A 24,820-nucleotide genomic window follows, 5' to 3' on the forward strand; every position below is an offset into this window, starting at 1 on the left:
GGCTCTTGCTAAGATGACATTATACACTTTCAAAACTTACAAATTAATCTAATTAATCTAATAATCTTTTATGGCCAGATAAAACAATCATTAAAATCAATTCACCCAAAATGCATCATTTGAAAAAGAAAAAGAATATAGTGGTACTGAGTAAAACAAATACAAACCCAGAACAATGCTTCTTTATGAAGTAGTAAAACAGTATTTCAAAAACTGGAAGCACATGTATTTAAGATCCTGCAACTGACAGCCAAGTTACAATACTACTATAATATGTTTTCACTTTCAGTGAGGAAAAGTAGAAGTAATGGAAAAGACAGATGTAGAAAAGTTAGACAAAAGTGAGAAGAGACAGAACAACTAGCAGTGGGAATAGAAAAAGGAGGATGGAAGCAGTAAGGTGAGATGCGTGGATTGTAATGTGGCCTTGTAGTTGAGGTTTGGCCCCATGTGTGTCCCCTCTTCCTGACCTTGCCTACCATACTGAAAAGCCATTCACAGTCTGTTTGGTAGAACAAATGTTGTACAGAGTGGAACATGTTTGGCCTGTCTGCCGGTGTAAAATCACACTGTCCTATCACATGTTCAAAGCACCACTGCTTTCTCCATTAAAGTTTTCAGTGGAAAACCAGCAGCCAAATTCCATAATTCCCGGTTGAAGTGTCGGGCTAAGGGCTGATTTAGAGCTTGCATGTATGTTGTGTGTGTGCATTTGGGTTTGGGGGAGATATAAAAGATGGAAGGGAGAAATACAAAGTTTAACAGCAGAGAAGCATGAGGAATGGATGAAATCAAACAGCTAGAGGGTTTTGAAAAGGAAGAAACAGCACATGGGAGTTTCAGGGTGGCATGGCCCCTGAAGGTTACTTGCAAAAAAAGTCATTATTACTTTTCAACATTTTACTGTTTTTGCAACAGGCAACAGTGTCTCGCATCAGGACAGAAAACACTGAACAAACAGAACAAAGCCTGTTTCTAGACCATCTGAGCAACTACAGCACAGACTGGCCACTGACTCAGACCTCAGTCACACTAAAGGGGTGTTGAATCACAATTCACTTAAATAAGCAGAATAGCACAGCTGATAGTTACAAGAAGTTACTGCACGTTTAGCTGACTCCTTGTGGTTCATTTAACAAGTTTCCTCCACAGTCAACATATCTGTGGTTCATTGGATCTCTCTGGGATTGGTCAGAGAGTGTGTGTTGATGGGGTTGCTATGGCAACAACTTCCCAGACATGAGTGTGTGAAGTCATTCATAGACTTTTAATGGGAAGTTGTACTGCATTGCTCATCTCAGGTTAGATGTAGACAGGTAGTGAGTTTAGGCAGCATACGTATATAAATATAATCTTTCACTGTGGTCAATCAGCTGTCTGTCCTTGTGCTTTCACATTTGAGGTGCCGATTTGCACGTCATTGTCTGACATTCTGATATGTTGTCAAACCAGTGCCAAGGCCCATGTAGCTGGAAAGAAATCTGTGAATGTTTTCCACCAGCTTTAAATTTTCCATTTTGACAGAGCGTGTGTGAAAGAGAGCGACAGAAACATACAAATGGACAGAAAGACACACAAAGTGAAAAAAGAGTCCTAACAAAAGCCATATGTTAAGCTTGAGGCAGCCGCGTTTCTTGAATCCAACATTCATGGCTATGGGAATACAGTGAAAATATAGAGAGACACTTTATACCCCTGCTGAAATACAGACAATCTAACTGCTATATTCGATTAATCAGCATATTCTTCTAGTTTGTTTGAAATGTGCACGGCTCAGTTCCAATTTGATTCTTCTGCCACCACACAACACACAAATGTTTACATCTGATTGTTTAGGAAAAGGTGAAATAGATGATTTTATATCAGACCTACCGCGCGCACACACACACCATTTTCTGTCTGTTGTATCCCCTAGTTTGCATGGAATGCAATGCATAGTATTAGAGAGCTTATTTCCATTGTTTATACTTTTTTTTCTAATTAGTTAAGCTACAACTTTCCAACCCACCAGCAACTACAGCAGTCTGTCTCTAATTCATGGCAAGATGCCTAAACGCAAGATTCCTCTCATGGCTACCAGAAACTGTTCAACTGTTTTTTCTCTAACAAACATGCATCACTCAAGTTGCAACTTAAACAACATCTAAGACACTGGAAATTTTGAGTATGGGTGCTTTCAGTGCATGATCCACATTGTCCCCCCCCCTTCATCCCTCATGACATCCTTCCTGCCAGCATTAAGACCCCTCTGTGCTGGATCCAACAAACACAGATGGAAGAAATGTTGAGCACAGCAGAAAAGGAGAAAGAGAGAAGGGGAGGATTAAGGAACAGGAGAAATGGATGAGTGGGTTACACACATGTATAATAACGCAACAGACACAAGACCAAAACACAGTTATGAAATGGTGACAATGACTCATACAATGGGTCTTTTCAGGGATTTCCCAAACTAGTAGCCTCGCTGTTCAAAGTTTGCAATTTACACTATGCACACTCACTCAGCTGAGAAGGAGCATTTATTTCATTGGAAGGACTTTGGTCAAAAACTATCGAGACGTTTTGGAGGCATCTGAGCTTTTCAGTCCTACCTTTCGACCTGCTGGGCCAATCAGTCCAACTGGACCAATAATCCCTGAGTCTCCCTGGAACATAAAGAGACAAAATGTTAAAAGACCACAGTGTAAGAATGTGTGGTTGCATAAATAGCAATTGGAAATGTGCCAGAAGCGTGCAAAAGAGAAACTTCTTACAAACTAATGTTAGAATAGAATCTAGCATGTTAGAAAATGAGGGATATAATACCTTCTCTCCTTTAGGTGCTGGGCCAGGTGAGATGCCAGGGTCTCCTTTTCTCCCCTGAAAAGAACACAAAGGATGACTTTGTATGGGTGAAAATTACTCTACTGTACTTCAGTGATTTCAGTCTCTATAGGTATGCGACCAACAATCACATCAGCTAAATAATTTCACACATCAATAAATTTCATTTGGAGCAAAGCAAAAGGTTAAGACTCCAAAAACCTGTTTCACTAAATCACATACAAGAGAACAGGATTACTACAATTGATAAAAAACAAGATTAATCATCTGGCTCAGATGCTTTACTCTGTCACAGTGTATTGTGGGGCTCAGTGCTGCTCTAGTCACACACACCAAGCATTGTCAGCAGGTAACAATAACGAGGCTTCAGCACATCAAAGCTGTGGATTGGAAATTGCACTGACTCCTGCTCTTTCCCCATTGGACCCCTGCTATTTACGACCTTGTTTCATTTATTAATGATGAAAGACTAAAGATTGCGGCATGCCCTGAGACATCAAACACTTCAGAATCATTCTTTCAAAGCACCTGCTTATTTTAGGAAACCTGCACAGCAACAGTCTGCCTTGAATTAACACTGAGTAAAGTCAGCATTCATGCACTGAGGCTGGGTTTCAAACATTTGCTGCACCTCTTTCTTCACTGCTTTTTGCTGACATGTTTTGTTTGTGTATAACTAAAATAACTTATCCACCAAGTATTTATTACAGAATTTACAAGACTATTATTTAATTATATGATTTGAATGTAACAGTAATAGTTTTGGGAAATGTGCTCATTTAGCCCTCCATAAAGATTGGGAACAAGGAAACAACTAAATCCAATACTAGCACAATCTGATACAAAATCCAGTTACTAGCGCCTGTAAAGTTCACTAATTACTTTGGTGGGGCGTAGTGAGTTCCTAAAGACTCCAGGAGATCACTGCTGCTAGCCAATCTGGCACTTACAACCACAAACTGTCATTACATGTTGGCTTTGTAGGGATTACACAAATGCAATCTAATTATTAATTATTGGGCTTTAAAGGTGCTAGAGGTGAATTTTATCACTTTTGGACAGAGAAATTCTACAGTACAGTAGCTGTTCCCAGTCTTTTTGATAATCTAAGCTATTGCTACCATAATGTGCTCTAAAATATTTGTTTGTATGTTTAACTATTATTTCATGTAAGCCCAAAGCATTAACCTTAATCAAAGGTGGACACTGCTTGTTGTCTAAAAGGCTCGGGCAACAGTAATCTTTGTTTAACATGTCATTGCTTTAACATTTACCGTAAAAATCCAATCCATTTCCAATCCAATCCAGTTTAGTCATTTATAAAATGAACACTTGGTATTGATTTTCTTATCTAATGAATTAAAGTGTTTCCAATGTGCATGAGAGCCAACAAGATTAAAAGTTAAGTACGTATGGATGGGAGGAGTTTTGGGAAAAGTGAGGAATGTGTTTAAAAAAAAAACTGAAAAACAAAATGAATAACATAAATTACATCAGTGAGACAAGGATAAACACAGCCCCTTTGGGTGCTGGGAAGGTCAGGGCTATAGTGAAGTGGGTGAACAGCATGACAACAGTTGACATTCAAGCAAGACGTTTTTATGATGCACTTTGAATACAGGTAGTACTCCTCACTGTGTACTCTGAGAAGAGGTGAAGGGTGTTTGCTAAGACATACATCAGTCTACACAATCAGATGAGGAACTTAGAGAATTTGTCTTGGGCATGCTCATCATCATTCACATGTTAAAATTAGACAGATTTATTTGGGGTTTTGACTTTCTGGCTTGTAATGTCTTTTCCTGGAGCGCTGATAAATCACTTTGACTCTCCTGGTGTTGAACAACACTTCTCTCCTCTTTCCGCTCGGGTTGAAGTGAAAGCACACAGCGCTGCATTCATTTCACACAGCAACAACATATAAATCCATGACTATAATATTTAGGCAACACAGAAAGGTTGTATCAGGCAGATGTGAGTGGGCAGAACTTTACATTTAAAGGGGAATCCTTACATTTACCTCCACAGCACACATGTTAAAGTAATATAGCTCCTCAGTATTAAGTGGTGGTTCTAATGTCTCAAGCTTCCAGGTGTAGCTGCACTGCCAGGAACTTGGATGGCCTTCATCCTTCAGCCATAAAACATAACTAACTCCATTACATTATGGATTCCAGCTGATACAGAAAAATGTAACACATTCTCATGACTTTGTTATTCACATCAGAGGCTGAAGAAGATCATAAAGTTCTTATTAAATTAGCAGCAGAGTCTTGTCCATTATCATGTAATGGTTTCATGTGGAAAAACCAACGTAGCTGCTGGGCTCTCAACGAAAAAAAAGAATTCATTAGTGTGTGTTATACTGTACCTTGAGTCCGGGTGGACCAGGCCTGCCAGGATTTCCATGGGGACCAGGGGCACCCTGCAGAACAGCGAGAAGCAAGAAAACATAATCAAATACTCACTGAATATCAATCAATCTATTCTATATCAAATTTTGGCATAAAGCCAACAAAGACTGTGCTACTGTGAATGAGACCAGAGAAAGAGAAAGGGGGATGAGGGGGGTACAGACCGTCTGGAGAACTTCAGCCTTCATGTTACTTTAACCTATTTTCCTATACATTAATTCTGTCTGTGTGTCACAGAGAAAGATGGGTGGTGAGGCATTTGGGGTTGCTAATGGGGGTAGAAGCCTATGGAAAATAGGGCTGTGTGGAGCTGCTTCAACATATGGATGTGGTTTTCCTGCCCCCTGTTGCCTCACACTCCACAACCACCCCCCATCCACACACACACACACACACACACACACACACACACACACACACACACACACACACACACACACACACACACACAGAAAAGCACATTTGCCAAGCATCTTAATGACTAATGCAGATCATCCTGTATCATAACATTCTGAGTTCCTCTGCGGGTGTGTGTTTCTGTCTACACTGGCTTTTGCTGAGGAAATTAGCACAACTGAGTCTGAAAGAAAACAAAGGGAGAGCTACAGTAGCAGCATAAAGGTAATGTGAACCACCTCACCCGGTCCAGCAGCCCCGTGGCCAGATTTAGCAGAAAATCATCAGGAGCCAAACAATGAATCAACACCAAATTTTCTTTGGTTTAAACAGCATCTATCAGACAGAAGCACAGGGGGTGTTGCTATGTCTCCACCACCCATCTATCTGTCTGTCTAGCTTCTCTTGCTCTGAGTGACTTTTTCCTGTTAATGTCTGACCTCCACGTGTTGTCGCACCCTTGGGCCCCTAACCTACCCCTCTGTATTGGGCCAAGGGTCAAACAAGTCAGAGAAGGTGGAAAAAGAGCATTAACTACTTTAAGAGCTGGGTCAGTGAATTTCACTGAGTTAAGTCAAAACAAATCGTGAAGCTATTATGTTACTGATCTGTTCTGCACTATCAAAAAACAACATCTTCGGCCATCCTCACAGGCAGTTCTCTATTCTCCCACAGAGAAAAAAACCTAATCTGGGGTTTGGGCTGGGTTATACAGCTCAACAAAAGCTCTTTGAGCTTTGAGTTCAAAAACAGACATGTCGGGTGCAGACATGACAACATAAATGCCCTTTGCTGTAACTGCTCTTCCTGTCAAAAGGTGCTTTGATGACAGTCCCGGCTGATTCATTTAAGACAGAGCTTTACATGAACAAACAGGACATTATTAAACACGCAGGAGGTAAAGGTGTTGTTGCTTTTTGTGTGAATCATCATCAAGCGTTCTGGACTACTACACAGATTAATTCCCAAATAAAAGTTTTGACATAATCTGAAACAGTTAGAAAACCTGATCCATTTTTAACTTAGCATTTATGCACTACATGTTTTCATTCCAAGGATTCTCAAGTTTTAAAGATCCCACTTCTTTTGCTCATATACTTCTTTCCCTTTCATTTTCGGTTTGTATGCAGCCTGTGTTCTTTTGAGAGTTGCTGTGTCCAGACTGTGTCAAGGGAGGCTGTTGTGCCCTAAAAAAGCTTAAACAAACTAGACATGTTTCAATTACATGCTTCAAAATTAACCCTGTGGTACACCGCAGTTTAGGCAGTACGCTAGTAGGCACAGGCTGGCACCAACATTTGGTGCAGTGCTTTTGCCTCCATGTCGTGTCCCTTTCTCTCACAACAGGTGTCTAATTAGAGAAGACCAGGGTGGGGTGCACACAAGCTGAGGGCTATCAAATGAAAAACCACCAACATCTGAACAGCGAAGAAGGGCGTAACTGTGGTTCCTGTGGTAATAATACTGCTAGTTCTGTTCTAACTTGAGACCAAATGGTCCAGATCTTTACAAATGATAGCTCCTAATGTTTCATGTTCAGGCTAATGTGCGTGCTGGCCGCTCTAGGGTATAAATATATGTATGTGAATCTACACAATTTTACATAAACACCATATGTGCAACATAAATTCAAGAAGAACTAAAAATGTTCTAGTGGATCCTCAGTGTGGACACGTGATATCATTCCCAAGGTTAAGGAATATATTGAGCACTTTTAATGGGATATGCTGTAAACATAGTCTGACTTTTAATACAACCTCGTAAAGACAGTTTAAATGTATATACAGTCTCTGTATTAAAGATAAAAGAGAGCTGTTGGGTGGTGGTGCTGTGCCAAATGACAGCCGGAGGGGAAGTGTCTGATTAACTAACATTAGATCAAGAGGGCATGTGAAACCATTGGACGTTCTCATAATTAAAGTTGGCTCACACACACAAACACACACACACCCCCAGTAGAAACTCTGTCTCTGAGAATTAAGGTAAAGATTTCACTGTTTAAAGTCTTTGTAGCATATCTATCTTTTGTTGAGTGAAAAAGGCAGAAATTGAAACCTAATGCCACATACATTACAGTAAAACATCATAGTAGCAGAAGCAGACAGGATAAATGAATTATGCTCCACTGGAAAAAAATCTAACAATATAAACAACATGATTTTATATTTATAAGTTTTTAGAGTAAAATATATCATGCAGTAACCAGAGGGTATGAAAAAAGAAATAATGCATGGCCCAACTCATTACAGTAAGAGTAATAGTTCATAATGGCCATGACAAGTTTTAAAATTACAATGGAAACTGGAGACTAAACTTGATGCCCAATATTTAAAATCTGGTATTAAAAAATGTATTTAAGGGTCCTAAAGGGGATTGCAAAAACTGTTTATTGGAACACAGTCTGTGCTTTTTACTATCCTGGAGCTTATTACTGTAATGTTCCAGAGGAGAGATCCATATATACAGTTTACACTGGGGATTAAACAAGCTCTTAAAGAGCTGATCTGTCACCTGGTGTTACCAAAATAGCCCTACACACTGCCCTAAGCCGATCCCAACACCTTTACTCACTTAAAATGTCCATATAGTCACAGTATTCCAGTAAGTGTTCTATAACAAATATCCATCTGGAATCTCAATTAGCTTCAGAGGAAAAGAAGCAATGAGCGGGATTATCTTTTATTGACAAAGCGGTGATAAAAGGTGGTTGGCAGAGATTTTTTCTCACTCAAACAAAGACCTTTTTGACTCAGCAGGCTCCTCAAACACATGCAGTCAGTCTGCAGACAAATACAGACCTGTGTTTCCACAATGCATCCACCACACATCCTCACACTTTCTAGCACCATCATCGTTACACACCTACTAAACCTAAACACACCCAAAAGAGCTCGCCCTGTGGCTATTCATGCACACTTGGCAAAGGTTGCTGATCTGACAGAGGTTGCCATAGTGACGCGTCTCACACTCACATGTGTGGGATCACAGGTCAAGGTTCATGGGTGGTGCTTGGTGGGCTCAATGGTGCTCTGTGTGTCATCATACAGACAGTAATCCAAGGCTATGGAAGGTCATGCAACAGAAAAAAGCTTGCAGCCTAAGCAAACTGCAGTGGATGTATAAATGTGGAACTAATTGTTTCAGTGATCAAGAAGTGAGTTTCTTTTCCCAAATTGAAACCACAACCTCTTATCTTGCCAAAAGGAAAAGAGTTTGGATCAGAGTATTTGTGGAGGACCAGTACACTGTATGTACATATATGCCACAGTGTTTGCACATGCACATGGAAGCAGTAATTAAACTTGATAAATGCTTTTGTTTACAGGAAAGCTCCATAATCTATCTCACTCGGTTTATAGGCAGGACCACTGTTAAGGCAGCATCACAACAAATGGCTTGAAAGTGCTTCTTTTTATTAAAGACACTTGTTTTCATTGTTTGCACTTTGCAAACCAACCACTTCCACTGACAATGCCACAGGCAGTTCAACAGCTGGTTTGCTGTGGTGTAAAAGGCCACGTCTAAGTCACCAGGATGTAAATCAGTATGAGGTGACTGGTCGATAAATACTGATGATAAATGAGGTTTGACGCAGATGTAAAGGCTTTACCAAGGACAAGTCAGACTCTAAATGTTTTGTCCAAACCTGTTCAGGCTCCAACCAATGCTGAAAGGTTTATGTTGCAGTGCATGAGTACTTGTATGTTCTTTTAATGTGTTAGACATTTATCAATATATATTTATATCATATTCATTTATTGTTTTCTAGTCCTGAGTAGAAAAATGATGAATGATCAAATTAAATCTGGGGTATATTTTGAGAAAAGCTGCTGCTTGGTTACACAAAAACAGTTCCACTTGGAATTATACTTACATAATACTTGGCTTTACCAAGTTCATGCAGCTCTGTGCTTACATTTTTAAGCCCAATTAAAGTTTTATCCCAGGTAAGTTTGATTTGGATCATAAAAAATCCACCTAAGTGAGACTGATGGTGTGGAGCTGCTGCTAGAGACGGGATGGGAGGTGCTGCTGGAGCTTAAATAGCTTTAATTATAGCCAGACAAAGACCTCCTTATACATCTGTAGTGGTGGGGGATCACAGAGACTTTAGCTTAGTCTCTCAGACACAGACAGACACAAACAGTAAGTAATAATTAAAACACACAATCATGTTCATAGAAACGCAGTATCCACTATGCATGCACAGTGTACAAATTTACTACATGTATTTATATTATTCTATTGTGTGAACTGCCAAGTAGCTTGTTTGTAATTGTTTGTCTAGTAATTAACGTTGTAAATCTAGATGCCCAGCGCTTACTTGAGTCTGTGATATATAAAACACTAGACTAAGAGTCTACAGCCATGTCAAGATGCAGCAGAGCTTTGAACTCAACTCTAATATTAGCACTCTGATATGAGTCTATAAAACTCATGCTAGCCCACTGATGGATATTGTTTAACAAAGCTTTATATCTTTCTTAGTTTAGTGAACTTTAACCTCTGAGACTTAGTCCCAAATACAAAATACAGTTAATTGTAATGCAAAAATGTGACATATAATTATTATAAACTGATGTTTTGGGCAAATAAAAATGTTGATCTGGTGATGGCACTAGAGGGGAAATTAAGGAATCACCATAATTTTTACAGTTCATTATATGAATTTCTTTGTAATCCATTTAATAGCTGCCAATAAACTTTACTCAAAACCACCAAATTCAGCCTGCTTGTGATTACACAGATTACATAAAGTAATCAACAAACTCTTTAGAGTAGCATGGATAACTGAAGCATATTTCACGGCAATCCATGGATTGGCAATCCATCCCTAGAGCCACACCACAAATAAAATAAATAAATAAAATAAAAAATTACATGTTAGTCTGAGTGGTGGGAGTGAAAAAATTGCTGAAAGACAACCCAGGAATGAATCTTTATTTATTTAACTGTCTTGGAGAAAGAGGTCTTTCATTAGTACAGAATGGGATTCCTATGAAGTGTCAGTACAGCCTGCTGCAAAAGCTCAGTGAGGAGAAGAAAGTCCAGTGAAGCCATGTGTTCTCTGTCTGTTTACAGTGCTTTTATTAGGCATCCTGTGGCACAAGCAGCCTTTTGAAAGGCTGTCTTTATAGGAGCTTTCCTGTTTATGCTTAGGGGTGGGAGGTCAGCACTCGCAGCCCCGTGCTGAATATGGTTACTCTGCCTGCATAGGAAAACTTTGTGTGTGACTATGTGAGAGAGTGTGTCAGCTGGGAGATGGGAGGGATTTAAAGTGTTGTGGCAGCCTGGCTTGACTAGATCAGAATTGTAACTGTAGAAAATGGTCAGGGACTGTGCCTTCTAGGCTGTAACACACAGATCCAATCATTAATATCCTTGTCTGTATTGTGTGATTGCCTTCCTGCACAGGATACTAAGTACTTAGTACTGACTGTGCTTGAGTTTCTAGTCAAGATGTACCACCAGCAGCAGTAGCAAAGACACAAACACACACAGAGAGATATCCACAATTAAACTTAATAAAGACTATTTTTAACATAGCTGCAACAAAAACACAGGGTAAAAGCCTTTCCAGAGGTCAGAAATGAAAATATGTTTAATGCGGCTGGAGGTGTTCAAGAAGACTTACCCTGGGACCTCTTTTGCCTGGCAGGCCCGGCTTCCCTGGAGGTCCTGACAGTCCCTGTAGACAGAATGCATTCAATGTGTGTTGCATTATACCATTAAATATCCAAGTAATCAAAATGTTGGGGTCATTAAAACTCCTTTGTGTGTCTCCACAATCTGCACAGTAGCTGTGGGGGGAAAGTGACACTTTTTCTCTTTGAAGTAAGTCCAACTACAGGTGGTGAGAGTTCAGCTTTATCCTCTAAGAAGTTCTGAGTCCGTGGCAAGAAACTGTAGAAATAGCAGGTAATTTCCTGTGCCATTCAATAGTCTTGTGCGGCTACGTCGGCCTTGTGCTCATTCGTTTTCTTTTAATCAAAAAGGAGGCAAAGGAGATGAGGAAAAGCTGACCTGTGAGAGTTAATTAAAGAGCATGTGATATAATGTTTGTTAAAAAACACAAATGCTTTGTTTAGTGTAAAATGCATTGCAGTATTTTCCGTATGTGGTTAAATTAGATGCCTGGAATAACACAGCCATGACAATGTATTGAAAAAAGCAGTGCAGCTATCATCCTCTCAATTTTCACAGGGCCATGAACTTGAAGAGATAAGGGACAGCTTCACAACAACACCCACCCTCTCATACAAACTCTAACCTGAATCTAAAGGTTATTGTTATCAAGCCAGATTTTCAGACACACTACCTGCATGTCTGTCTGCAATCTGGTTTATATTGCTTTGATGAATGTAACTGGCCCCCCACCATCTCTTCGAGGACCACCTCCCTAGTTAGGACCACCCCTATTGTTACAGGTGGTGTGCTCTATGGTGGCCAAAGGACCTGTCAACATAAACACATAGCCCACATCCATCTTCACACGTCCATGTCCTGGTTGAGCCTTTCTTTACATTTGTTTATTTATCCCTACTGTCTTTTCCTATTTGCACCTGTTTATCTCTATAATAGACCTGCTGTAAGGGCGAGTAGAGCGTACTCTCATGAAATTCTAACATCAGTAGGAATTTTAAAATCACTCCATTTCGAACAATATCTTAGCAAATGCAGTTTTCAGTTATGAATGCAGCTGGCTGTGCCTAGGAGGGAGTTGGGGCACAATTAATGCCACCTGACAGCCGAATCTGAATTATGCACTACGAATTTCGCTGGGATCTGTAAAAGCTGTTGAGTTTTATTGAATTTACATGTTTAATTTCCATTAAAACAACACATTTTCTCTTATCTTTTATGAACAGAATTTCAAATTGAACTGATCAAAAGCTGTCTAATTCTTGTGGTACACTTAAAAACAGCTTAAATGACATTTAAATGAAAAGTCTTTTAGCCATCATGTAAAAATCCCACCCTCTTGTTTCAACTGCAGACACATATACGGCAACTTTGGGACTCTGAAAATCCCACTATTGGCTGAAACCAAGGTAAATGTTTTCTGACAATTTTCAAAATAAATACAAACATAAAAGGTATGAGTGACAGAATACGCACATGGCATCTTTGTTTATAATATCCAAACTATGTTTAAGAGGAGCATGACTAATGATTATCCTTGGATCTCAAGCACAAGCACACTTGCACGCATGCATGTTCACAATTCATCCAGTGAAACATTTCCTACTCTTTCCTAGGACTGAATTTAAATTTGAACAAAAGACACAAACACACATTTAAACACACATGTAATTTAAAGCCTGCTCACAAACCACAGCCGAACCACATGCTACAGTTTTTGTTTCTGATCCTTTTGAGTTTTATATAGTAGGATGTTTAGGCACAGTTTTGCAATGAAAGCACTACTGTCATATTGATGTACTTTTACATATATTTGGCTTAACGGAGGAAAAAGATCTTGCCACCACATCACATCACCACCTGTAAATGTGTAATAAAGTGCTTCAGTAAATGATCTCAGTACGTCCTTTAACTATCCTTTTGCAATCTCTTTTTTAAGATAGATTACAGCACTTCATATTGAAATTGCAGGTAGGGCTGCCTAAATGGCAGTAATTCAGTTCACTGTAATGACAGTCAAGTTGAGTGTGGACATCAGTACAGAGGTAAATTAGCCACACCTAGACACTCTGAACTCTGCAATCTACATCTGCAAAATTACAGAGCACTACAAAGTATGAGGAAGGCACACGTATCAAACATGCAGGCCTGGTTCAGACTTCAGGGTAAAATGACTCAATCACACTGGTGGCTCTGAATAAAAGTACAAACAGCCAAAATGTGCTGAGGAGACGTTGAGGTCTGATTGATCAAGCCACATTAAGAGGTTAAGAACTGTGTAGTCAACTCTGTGTTTCCCATAACATGACAAATCTCCCAAAGCTGTGTTAAACAACTTTTTCTTTTAAAAACTCCCTTTCTCTGATATGAGATCGAAAACAAATGTGAGAGAGATTGTGTGTATGTTTGTATAATTTCCGTCACAGCTTTCCCACAAATGTATTTATGATAAGGGGAGGTAAATTTGATCTCAAGTGGTCAATCAAGAGTCAACTGAGATTTGCTCTAATTCTGGGTGTGAACCAAAATCTAATGGAACGTGTCTCAGTGTTCTCACTTCCTGTGATAAACTAAAGGTCTGTCCGACCTCTATGCCGGCATTGGGAAGCTGAATGATGATGTTTACTGACTGGGTTAACCCTTGACCTAGCATGTGACCTCCCCTTTCCCTCTGACAGAGGAATCTGGTGCACAGGCGACAAGGCGTCAGACCTGACACATCACGCCCAGTCTGGAGGGTTCTATGCACAGGAGGAGAACGGAGGGTAAAAGATTTGTAACCATCATGGGAAAACGAGACATCATCCGAGATATCTCTGAGATCTTACCTCACGTCCTTAAAGTACATCATGTTAGCGAGCCCATGATCCAAGTAGAACAAAGACTGCTCAAGCACGTTTATTAACTTACTTATACAAACAAAGACAAGAGACCAGAGGTTCTTACCTGTGGGCCTGGTTCCCCTTTCTGTCCTATGGGTCCAGCCAGCAGGGAGAACTGAGTAGGTGGCACCTCCCAGCTCTGGAAGCTATCAGTAGCAGGTGGTGTTACGGTGCTGTATGACGGCCTGGTAGGTTGTGGGGTTACCGGACCCTTGGTCATTTTGGTTTGCTTTGTTGGCTTGGTGACCTGTTTGGAGACTGGTCTGGAGGTTTTAGCAGTTGTAGTTTTGGACACAATTGATTTTGAGGGGTTGACTTTGGATGTTGTTGGTTTAGAAGGGACAACCTTAACAGAATTTGCTTTGGGTTTGGTCACAGTGGGTTTGGACACAGTGGCTTTGGATGGCGTAACTTTAGGTTTAGGTGATGTTTTCTTGGTTGTGGTGGGCTGTGGTTTCTTTAGGACTGGACCTTGATGTGATAAGGTAGAATCAGGTTTTGTCTTGGAGGGTTTGGTGCTGGTAGCGGCTGGAATAGTATTATTTTTCTTGTTGTTTGTTCCTGTAATTGTCTTTTTTAGGTTGTTATGAGAAGTGGGCTTTGGGGGAGTAGGTTTAGGGGTGGAGGGTCGTTGGGTTGGTGATTTTGTGGGGGTTGCTCTTGTCCTGAGTGGTACTGTGACAGTTTCGGCCCTGGGAGGTGGGGAGGCCAAACCGAGCTGGACTGTGACTGGCATCACAGTTCCCAGGGGTGTAGACATGGTCCCAGGGTTGGGCTTTATTGTTTGGATAGGGGGCACATGTCTGACAGCTGAGGCAGCAGCAGCAACACCCCTGGCAAGGCTCATCCCTGTGGACTTCCTAGATGTTTCCGGGCTACCACGTTTACTGGTAGCAGCGGTGGTTGTGATGTTTGTATCTCGTGGTAAAATTGGCAACAAGGGAGAAAGGTTCGGCCTGTATGTGTCTGCTTCCCTGCACTGTTTCTTAACGTACCTGCAGAAATTGTGAGCTGCCTGTGCAGAGGGGACAAGGTCAAATTGGCAGATGGCTCCTTCAAAGTGTGGTGAGGCTTGCTGCTGGCTTGTGTGCCCCAGCAGGAAGGAGCCCTGGAGCTCTGGAGCCAGTCCCTCATCAAAATCTGCATGAACACTCTGCTCTCCGCAGGAGGCATAAAGAGTCACTTTCTTTCCATTAATTCCAACTGCAAGCTGATGCCACTGACCATCATGGGGATCATAGGGCAGCGCCACAGAGGTGTTTGGTCCTGTGTGAAGGACGAGATTGCCTGGAACAAGCTGCAGACCAAGTAGGAGCTTCCTGTGGCTTGAGAGCACGGTGAAGAGGAAAGCATTGTTGACACGGTGTGAGCGCACACTCAGGACAAGTGCCAGATTGGGCCAGATGGCCGCTGGGAAGACTGAGCGCAACGGAGCCTCGATGTGCGCCCACTGGTTGAGGATGATCCCTGATCTGAATGGAATGACCCCTGCTGGCACAGACCGAGATGGCTTCTCTCCCTTGAGCCCCAACTTTTGGAGGATGTCCACATCTGGATAGTAGGGAGAGTGGTGTTAGAGGTGCAATGAATTAAGATAGACAAGTAACTGGTATGCATGTGTGTATATATATATATGTATATATGTATGTATATATATTATTATTTTATTTATTATTTAGTTATAACCATTTCAGTTTTACTGGTTTTTGATCTTATACAGCATGTTCTGTAGCCTATGCCATAATCGGGAACCTGGAAATTTATAACCAGGAACATATTTACTTTTTTACCTTTACCATATTTATCTTTGTGAATAAAATTGACTGCATACATCAATTTCAAGTGTGATGTTACTGATACAACTTTTAGGTTCACACAAGGATAATGGAAAGACAATTTTGATGATGTAGTAACATGGACATGTGAAGAACAGTTGCACACAAAAAAAACAAAAAAAACATTAACATATGTGGATGAGAACAATCACAGTGCGGGAAACTATCTAACATCTTAAAATTATTAACTACAGTCATTGTGAGAATTTAGTCTTCTTGAAACAAGTGAGGCTCAGCAAAATATTTGAGCTATCTCTGCCAGCGGTGGCTGGATTGACTACACTGGTGTGTGAGCCAATTTTCCGATAACAAACAAAACCAATCTGTGTTTTGCTATCACACATGACAGGCATGGTAGCATCATAGCCATATGTTCTGTCACTGATCTTTTAGCAATTCATAAAAAATGGCACTTAAACAGTGCAGGCTGAAGAAATGGGAAAAAAAGGCTGAAGCAAAAAAAAAAAAAGAGAAAGAAATACAAACAATAATAAACTCACTGGGTTTTGAAGCCACCAAACTGCTTCTGTAGGCTGTCTAGAGCAGCTTCAAGCCAAAACAAATAACTATGTATAAGGCCAAAGAGTCGTAAAACTAAGCTGATGGTTGGGGAGTGTTGAGTGACCTTGGTTAGTTGTTTTGTGCTCTCCGAGTGGGCAGATGATTCTGAGGTGCCATGGTGGCTTTGTTTCAAATGTCTGTGGTTTTCAGCATCGCACGTCTCTTCAACATGGCAAGTGGTGGTATCATTTCGATTGTATGACTCTTGTGAAGCATAAAAAAGTTTTAAGCATGCACATGACACATGGTCTTAGCATGGTTACTGCTATGCAAGCCTGCAAAGCAACTGTGGTTACAAATGCATGATCTTGTCTCTCTGACTGATGAATGAAATTTCATTCTGGAGAGAGAAATGCTGTCTGGTTATGCTTTTTGAGCAGGGCCAAAATCCTCTCAACATGAAATAGATTACTGTTGGACACAGATGACAGAAAATAAATGAGATACTAACATTTATTTAACGATAATTCTGACTTGCAAAGTAATGCAGTATTTATTTTAACAATAATAATGTCAGTCTCCTCCTGCTTGTTTATCTTTTCTGTACTGATTGTTAACTTTTATAAACTCATTAAAATTAAATTAGCTGTGCCACAAAGTGAAAATATTATAGTAAATATATTTATTCCTTCGCCATACTACAATATGTGATGTAGGAGTTCAAAGTGTGACTAACTGAGGCCCATTATCACTATGTTCATTAGTGACACAGAGCATGACGAGGTTTGTTCAGACCCAGGAATGCACAATAAGGCCTAGGACCTGATCTTCTCCTGGTAACAGTTTGACTCATAAACTGCTATAAGCCTAAGATACAACATTTTGGATATTGTACAAAGCTAACAAATACATAAACAACTGATAGGGAAACTACTTCCAAATATGCAGAAGCACGGTGACGGTTATGCAGCCCAGACGTTTGGCATCGTGTCTTTCTATAACAAATGTGTATTTTTAACTTTGGAGGTAAGGGGAAGAGTTCAGGTGCTAAATGTACATTTTGTGTCAAATTAAAATGACTCCCACACCAATTAGGAAATCCTGAGTGCACACTGTAGTATATATTAAAGTATATGTGCTGGAAATGCTTCACTGATTACAAGGCATGGCCTCTTTGTTTTAAGGGCCATAGTGGATTAATGAACCAAAGGACATCGGCGTCATCAGACAACCTCTCTTTTTCCCTTTTCCTCTCTGTCCTATCCATCAATGGAGTCAGTGTGGACATTCAGAACACAACACGATAAACACAAGTGAGTATAGCACCTCATTGCCTGGAAACAGAGTATAGTTTCCAGCCTTTCAGCCAACTGCTCTCTGTGCAGTGATTCAGTCTCAGTGGTCCCAGCGCTTCTCTATATGACCTGTGATCTCAGACCTAGGCCCCTCACCATCTTTATTGTCTCTAGGCTCACTCTGACCTGTGGTTACTGGGCCTTGTCTAATGGGGACATGTGTATGGAAGCCCTGCTTGTGAAAACACAGAAAAATGGCCAAGCAATGTTGATGAGATGACAGAAAATGGGATGTTTGAGGGGAAAGACAGATGGAAAGTCCTAACAGTGGATGTTCTGGGAAGCGACAGAGAGTAGGGACTTCAATTAAATGCTTGTCTTCCTATAACACAAGGCTTGCTTCTTTGGCTTAGACCTTGTAAATATACAGTACATATATATTTACAACGTTTGAATCACATACAACACTATACTTGAGTGCAAGTGCTCCAAATGTAGATATGTCTCTCTTACACTGACATTTCTTTTTGATCTTACCATGCACAGGATAAAAAAGTCTGCAGAAACTAGACCTACGTGGGGTACAGTGTAAACTCATCCACACAGTGAATTTACCTCTCTGTGTGGTCTCTTGTGCAGTAGAGGACATTAGGACTTGGCAGTAATGCAGGAGGTGCATTACATGTATCTGTTCTGTGCATAGTCCCAGTTGCCAAATTTCTTTATTTAAATACCACTTGCACTATTACTAGAGCATACATTAACTGTGTGGTTTTAGATATACAGCACACTTGTGTTTGACACATGGCTGGAGTTCATAGCCTCACTCTGCGCCAAGTTACTCAAGTAGGACAGAGAGAAAGTCCAAGGCTCTTCACAGTGAAATAGTATCCCTTGTAGAGGATGAAGTCACTAATTCACTCAAACACACTCAGTAGATTTCTCTTTGGTTGGCCTACAATAGTCTACAGTGAGCCATTTATGATATTTTTGGATGGAAAAATCATGCTCACAGAAATACATTGCATGCATCCCCACAGTTTTAAATTTGGAATCAACACATGCAAATGTATAAAACAGAAAAATATTTTAACATAATTAGAAAAAAAGGACAAAACTAAGTAAAATAGCGGGATATTGTTTGAGTTCCTTTTGTCATGACATGCAACAAACCTCCCGACAGTAGGGACACTGGGGTGATATACTATCCAAGCACTGGGCCACCAGACACACCATTTACATGTTATGCATATGCAGGTCTGTTTTGAATGTCCCTTTCCCAAAATATTATGTTACAATAATTTAGCTGAAATTTTTAAATATCTGTTTATCATTGAGCGAGCTACCTGTAAAATGTCCTGAGAGTGACTGTTGTGTGGAATACACTAAAGTTGAACAGGTTGAAAGAGCTTTTTCACTCATAAAAGGCAGCAGGGCATTGGCATTGCCTTTTGCCTCTCCCTGATAACTACTGTGTGTGGTAGTGGCGGTGGTATGGAGAGCAGAAGCACAGAATAAAAATAGTCAACAACCTCATCTCTCCAGAGGAAACATGATGATTGAAGAGAGAAAGGATCTTTCTACTCTGGACTGTCTGGGTGGCTGCGAGAGCATCTACAAGCTGTGCAATTCCAAGAGTGAGCTCTAAAAAACAGTTGCTGTAGTGTGCTGGGCTATTGAACTCTGTGACATATCAACCCCAATCATGATAACTTGAGGAAAGAATGGAGCCAATTCACTGGACTGATTGGGCAAAACTACCAAATAGTACAAAAGTAAATCATGATCACATTTTACCTGCACTGTCAAATAAAAAGTAAAATTTGGCAACAAAGGAGGGTAATAAGCTGACAAGCTGTCATCAGCAACAAGTGGTGGACAGTGGTCAGTATGGGCACACAAAAGCTGCGAGGCACTATATATTCTGACATCTGTCAATCATAGTCAGCATTACATATCTTCCTCTGTCCATCACAACATTAAAATCATAAAGTGGTACTAATGTTGTAGCTGATTGGTGTATATTTGGATTAATACATTAATGTCCCTGCATGTGATGACTGGATTTTGTCCACTTAGAGGCACCACAAACAAGCTGTTAAACGTGAGGTCAACTTTTAAGTTGTTTAAACTTGTAAACTTGACTTGACGAACTGATGCTTATTTATATGTATAACATATGCATTTGTAAAACAAATTTGCAGCTGTAGTTTAGTTGTACGGGAAAGTAAATCATTTATTCTGCAACAGACTGTTGTGAGAGAGTAAATTTTCTTTGTAATGTCCAGCTTTGAATCTGTGATCTAATCACTCCCTTGCTCATTGAACTTAGCTTACTCAACACATGTTGTCATGACAACCGCTGGCCCAATTCTCATAGCAATGTGTTTACGTGCTTAGGCAATGACCAAACAGGCAAAGAATTACTGCAAAATCCCCCCAGTACTCCAAAAAGTTTTACAGTTTTTTCCACTGGTGAAATTGTCAGTGCAGTGGAAAGAGGTGAGAAAGTGTAGTGACTGAATGGAGATGAGTGGAAGCCATGTCTTACCTTCAGAGTGTACTTGTGTAAGTCCCAGGTAACAAGTACAATATAAAACGGTGCAGAGCAATAGGGCTCTCCTGTGGGAAGAGAAGAGAGGAGTTAGTTTCTTACTTTCTAATAACACACTAATACTGACATTAATAATTCAGGAATTAGGAGTTTAAACATTAAGACTGCATTTATAAGGGTTAATAAGTTGTTTATGAATGAGTTAAAGGGATTTTCACAACCTGGCAACACACTGTGCTTAGCAGCTCTATAAAGAATTTGTAAATGATTCCTTAAACTTATGTATTAAAGGTTAATAAATCTTTGTCATGAACAGAGTCTTTTTTAAAAAGCAGTTCCAATAATAAGAAGATCTTGTATTTGAACCAAAGAGGAACATCTGTAAATACTTTTAATGAAGACAGCACTGCTGCGATTAGGAAAGATATGGCATGTGTCTTAGTAAACCACAAAAACATGACAGACTCAAATTACAAAACAAATGTTTTAAGTATCATATGCAAAAGGGTAGCAAATGCATCTTTGATGATTGTTTTTACATCACAACAAGATGCAGGTTCCAGTAAAAACCTTTTGCTTTGCAACTGAGATACTGATACCAATAACAAATGGGAACTGGATTCTGCAAAAACACTCAGCACCTTCCTCCAAAACATGCACGCACACAGCTTCAAGTAGTGGTTAGCATGGGAGAAATACTACCGTGGACTTATCCATCAAACCTCCTTCCCAAAACCAACATTTGCATGCACACACTCATGCACAAACACGCACCCACAAAAAGGGAAATTGTAGTGGTCTCTTTCACCGCCACATCCAGGTATGCAGCAGAGTAATAAGTAGAGTGACTGGCAAGTGGACTGAGAACTCAGTGGGGGGTCAAGCTCTGGTGACAGGCAGAGGTGCCACTGTTTACCGCTTGAGGTCATCCAGACACACATGGTCACACACACGTCGGAGGAGGAAATGTGTATAGCAGCTGTGACCGGAGAGTCACAGAGAAAAAGGCAGATGGGAGCGTGGGCCAAGAACTCAAGTACATAAAAGTGGGAAAGACAATATCTATTACACAACCAGATATTTACCTGCTCTATCCCTGATAAAAAAGTGAACAAAACTAGGAATAAAGACGTCTTCCCTTTAACCTTAACATTGGCCTGGATGGTTATAATTAGGGTGTGTGTACATACCTAAGTGTACGTGTGTGGTGGTGTGCCTACATGTGTGTTTGTGGTGTCTATGTCTCCTGCTCTTCCAGCTCCTGGTTGCTAATAAAGATTCATCACAATCAACCCCACACACAGCTGGCTGTGGTTACTCAGGATGTGTGTATGAGCATGTGGGTGTGTGTGAGAGAGAGAGGAATCCATGTGTATCTCTCAGCCTTCCAGCTGGCTCCAGTCTCAGTCAGTTTCTTATCAGCTGAAGAGAGAAATGAGTCATGAATGCTGAGATTTTTTTTTTTTCTGCAGCAAAAATGACTCTCATTCTGTCCCTCAGGCTGTTTACATCTGTGATAACTGGAGCAAGTTTCCTGGGAAACAGCGCTGCTTTCTTTGGCGTTTCACATTTAAAGTTCTCAGTAGCTTGTTTAGGTTTTCATTAGGGTGCTTTTGAAGTGTACGTGACAGGTTAGGATTTGTCTTGTGTGGAGAAGCTGGAGGTGGTTGCACTGAAGTGGATTTGTGCACAGGAGAAATTTAAATCAGTGGAGCTAACATCTGAACACTGAATCTGTCTGCTGTGGTTTTCATATTGCAACAGTGAGCTATGACATGGTTCCCTAAGGGAATTCTTTGCTACGCTGAGTGGACAAAATACAGGCCAGATAAACAGTACCCCCTTCCTACGTCATCCATTAAACCAGACAGTAACCCATATATTGTGCTATCAACTGTGGTAGTTATATTTCAAAGATGGAAGTGGAGAGAATACTGCTCTGGTAAACATGTACATTTTGTAATTTAATGGGAAAATTGTGGGTAGATTGATGCACAGTGCAAAGCAGAGTGGCATGATTTTGTTATTTTGAAGATGTCATTCTCAAAGAAATTCAGTAACTTTAAGTTTTCATGTTGATAATAAACTCTCTGATTGAATATCTCAGTGTCCTCCCCTGCTGTACGGCTTCTTATATTGTTGTGACCACTGTCTGCATCTTTTTGTCTTAACCTTGACTGCGTTACCCATGGCCGAACTCTGATTCTAACCTCTTGACCCCCCAAAACCACAAGCACCACCACCCTCTCCACACACAAACAGCACCCTGTCTGCAGGCCAGTAACCGGTTAAAGGTTGAGGAAAAAGCCACTGAGAAGTCTTTATAGTTTCCTTTTTTCACAAGCTGAGACTACTCAGTGATTCACGTAAAGGAATTCCCAAAGGTGATCCTGCCCCCTGACCATACACACCCACTGTGGAAAATTCCTATGGATGAGCTGAAAGTAAGCGCTGATGGCGAGAGGAGTGTATTGAGTTTGGGTATCTCATGACACCAGTTTCCTCTTTCATAACAGATTTCCTCCAATCAAATGACCCACAACAGTGTTATCACTTTTAAAATTCCCAACATGAGATGAAACCTATCACATTTTAAGATGTGTAAAAAGTAATATAATAGTAATATACAGCTTAAATTCTGTTTAGGAATAATATTATTGGAAAACTAATAGTGAGACATAAAGAGCGACACCGTGTGGACACGTGGAGAATGATGCTCCCTGCGCAGGTAGAGCGTCTTTTCTGCAGCGCAGTCTGTGCGCGTCATAAATGAAGGATGCTCTGTGGTGACACCACTGTTGCACCTTTGATCAATTAGAACCTAAACCTGTTAAAGCCATTTAAATTCTCTTAGTACATGACAGACAGTTTCGGCACAAACTGATGCCAGGTGTGATAAATAAAGCTGGCATCACTTAGCCAACGCGTAATTATGAGAAATTAGGAGGAGAAAGTTAAAATCTTCTGACTTCCTAATCCCCTAGTTGACTTTATCTCCACGTTCTCGCCACTGATGCATCCATCACGACGCAATCAAACCAAACGTTAATCTGTGGTTAATAATGACGCATCCATGTGTAAATGAACGAATGAATGACTTTTTGATGTAAATTGTGCAACAGCTGCCTGCATCATGTAATTCAATTCCAAAAAACACTGTGCAAAGAGTCCACACTTGCATACAACATTTGCATTTTATTTTTGATGCTGCTGAATAAAGTTATGTTAAGTTAAGAAGCTGCATTCTGTTTAAAGTTTCACCTTTAAAAATCTTTTAACTACCCTAAATAAACGTGACTGTGGAGTCTGAATATAAAGAGAAAATATAAAAAGCATCATAACCAAATCTAGCAAACGCTCCAGTGGATGCGTGTTAACCTCTCATGAAACCTGTTTTGCCTGATCTGTCATGTGAGTCAATAGTCACTTTAAGGCAAAGTCCTTGCTTGCATATTAAATGAACTCAATTACTTTGAGCAATCAAATCAAATAAAAGAAAAGTCCACATAGGTCTATTTTAAATGACCAAAGAGCTTCCAGAAGAACTGGGATTTAATCAAATGAACGTGAATTTAAAATTAGGCAAATTAGGTAAATGAGATATTTTAAGTTTGGAAACAATTAAAGTCAACTGATGACAAACAGACCCTACACCGAGCCTCAGTGTCCCCAGTGGACACTGGTCCTGCATGGAGAGCTGGAACACAGCCAGCCGGCACATCACAGGTACGCACATGGAGCTGGAGAGCTGCTTAAATTATAAGTCAGCCCCCACCTGTGACCGGTCCGAGCAGAGATATTTCCACGCAGAAATAAATTTTACTTACTTTGTGTCTAGATGAGAGGTTCTGCAATCTCTCCTTCGGGTGCCTAAATTCATTTGTATTCATTTGTCCTGGCAGTCAAAAACCTGATCCGTTAATCACAGCGTGACTCCTTTGCAAGGGGGCAAAAGCCCGTTTTACACATTTGACAAGCTTGAGATGAACTTCCAGAGAACAAAACTCATGCTGAATTGCCTGTCAAGCCCGGCATAAATTCCTTCTGGCAGGCTGGTTTGACAGAGAGGTTTCCTGTGCGATTGTCTGTCGATATTCCCCCGTGTTTCATTCATTTATGCCGATCCAGGTTGAGGGACGCGCAGCCGGAGAGAAAGCTGGGTTCTTTTTGGAGGGGGTTATGGAGTCAGGAGCGTTGGACTCATCCCTTTCCTTTTTAAATAGGTTTTCTGTGGGTAAAGCAATGGCAAATGCACCGCGAATCCAGGTGTCAAGTTACAAACACCCAGCGGTTGCATCGAGCAACTACACGCCTTCTTCTTAGGGGTGGGTGGTCACATGGATCCTACCCAAATCCCCATGCACCGGTAAACCATATGAATGAAACGCGGTGACACACGGAGGACAGCCTCCTTCACAGACAGAGGAACGCCCACAGCTCCACATAGTACCCCCCCACCCCCAGGTATCCACATTAT

At 40.6% G+C, this 24,820-nt stretch overlaps 1 protein-coding gene across 1 annotated transcript in view; it reads right to left on the bottom strand.

Moving 5' to 3' along the window:
- col27a1a (collagen, type XXVII, alpha 1a) overlaps positions 1 to 24,565 on the bottom strand; it is a 60,478-nt gene extending 35,913 nt beyond the window's left edge. The window contains exons 1-7 of the mRNA XM_026355905.1: positions 24,171 to 24,565; positions 20,341 to 20,411; positions 14,223 to 15,709; positions 11,269 to 11,322; positions 5,195 to 5,248; positions 2,806 to 2,859; positions 2,592 to 2,645 (exon numbers count right to left, since the gene is read on the bottom strand). Of these exons, the coding sequence (XP_026211690.1) occupies positions 2,592 to 2,645; positions 2,806 to 2,859; positions 5,195 to 5,248; positions 11,269 to 11,322; positions 14,223 to 15,709; positions 20,341 to 20,411; positions 24,171 to 24,223 (1,827 nt within the window). The 5' untranslated portion in view covers positions 24,224 to 24,565. The remainder of the gene's footprint in view (positions 1 to 2,591; positions 2,646 to 2,805; positions 2,860 to 5,194; positions 5,249 to 11,268; positions 11,323 to 14,222; positions 15,710 to 20,340; positions 20,412 to 24,170) is intronic.
- Positions 24,566 to 24,820: the final 255 nt, after the last annotated feature.

The sequence above is a fragment of the Anabas testudineus genome, chromosome 12, assembly GCF_900324465.2.
Source record: "Anabas testudineus chromosome 12, fAnaTes1.2, whole genome shotgun sequence".
In the NCBI taxonomy this organism is placed as follows: Eukaryota; Metazoa; Chordata; class Actinopteri; order Anabantiformes; family Anabantidae; genus Anabas; species Anabas testudineus.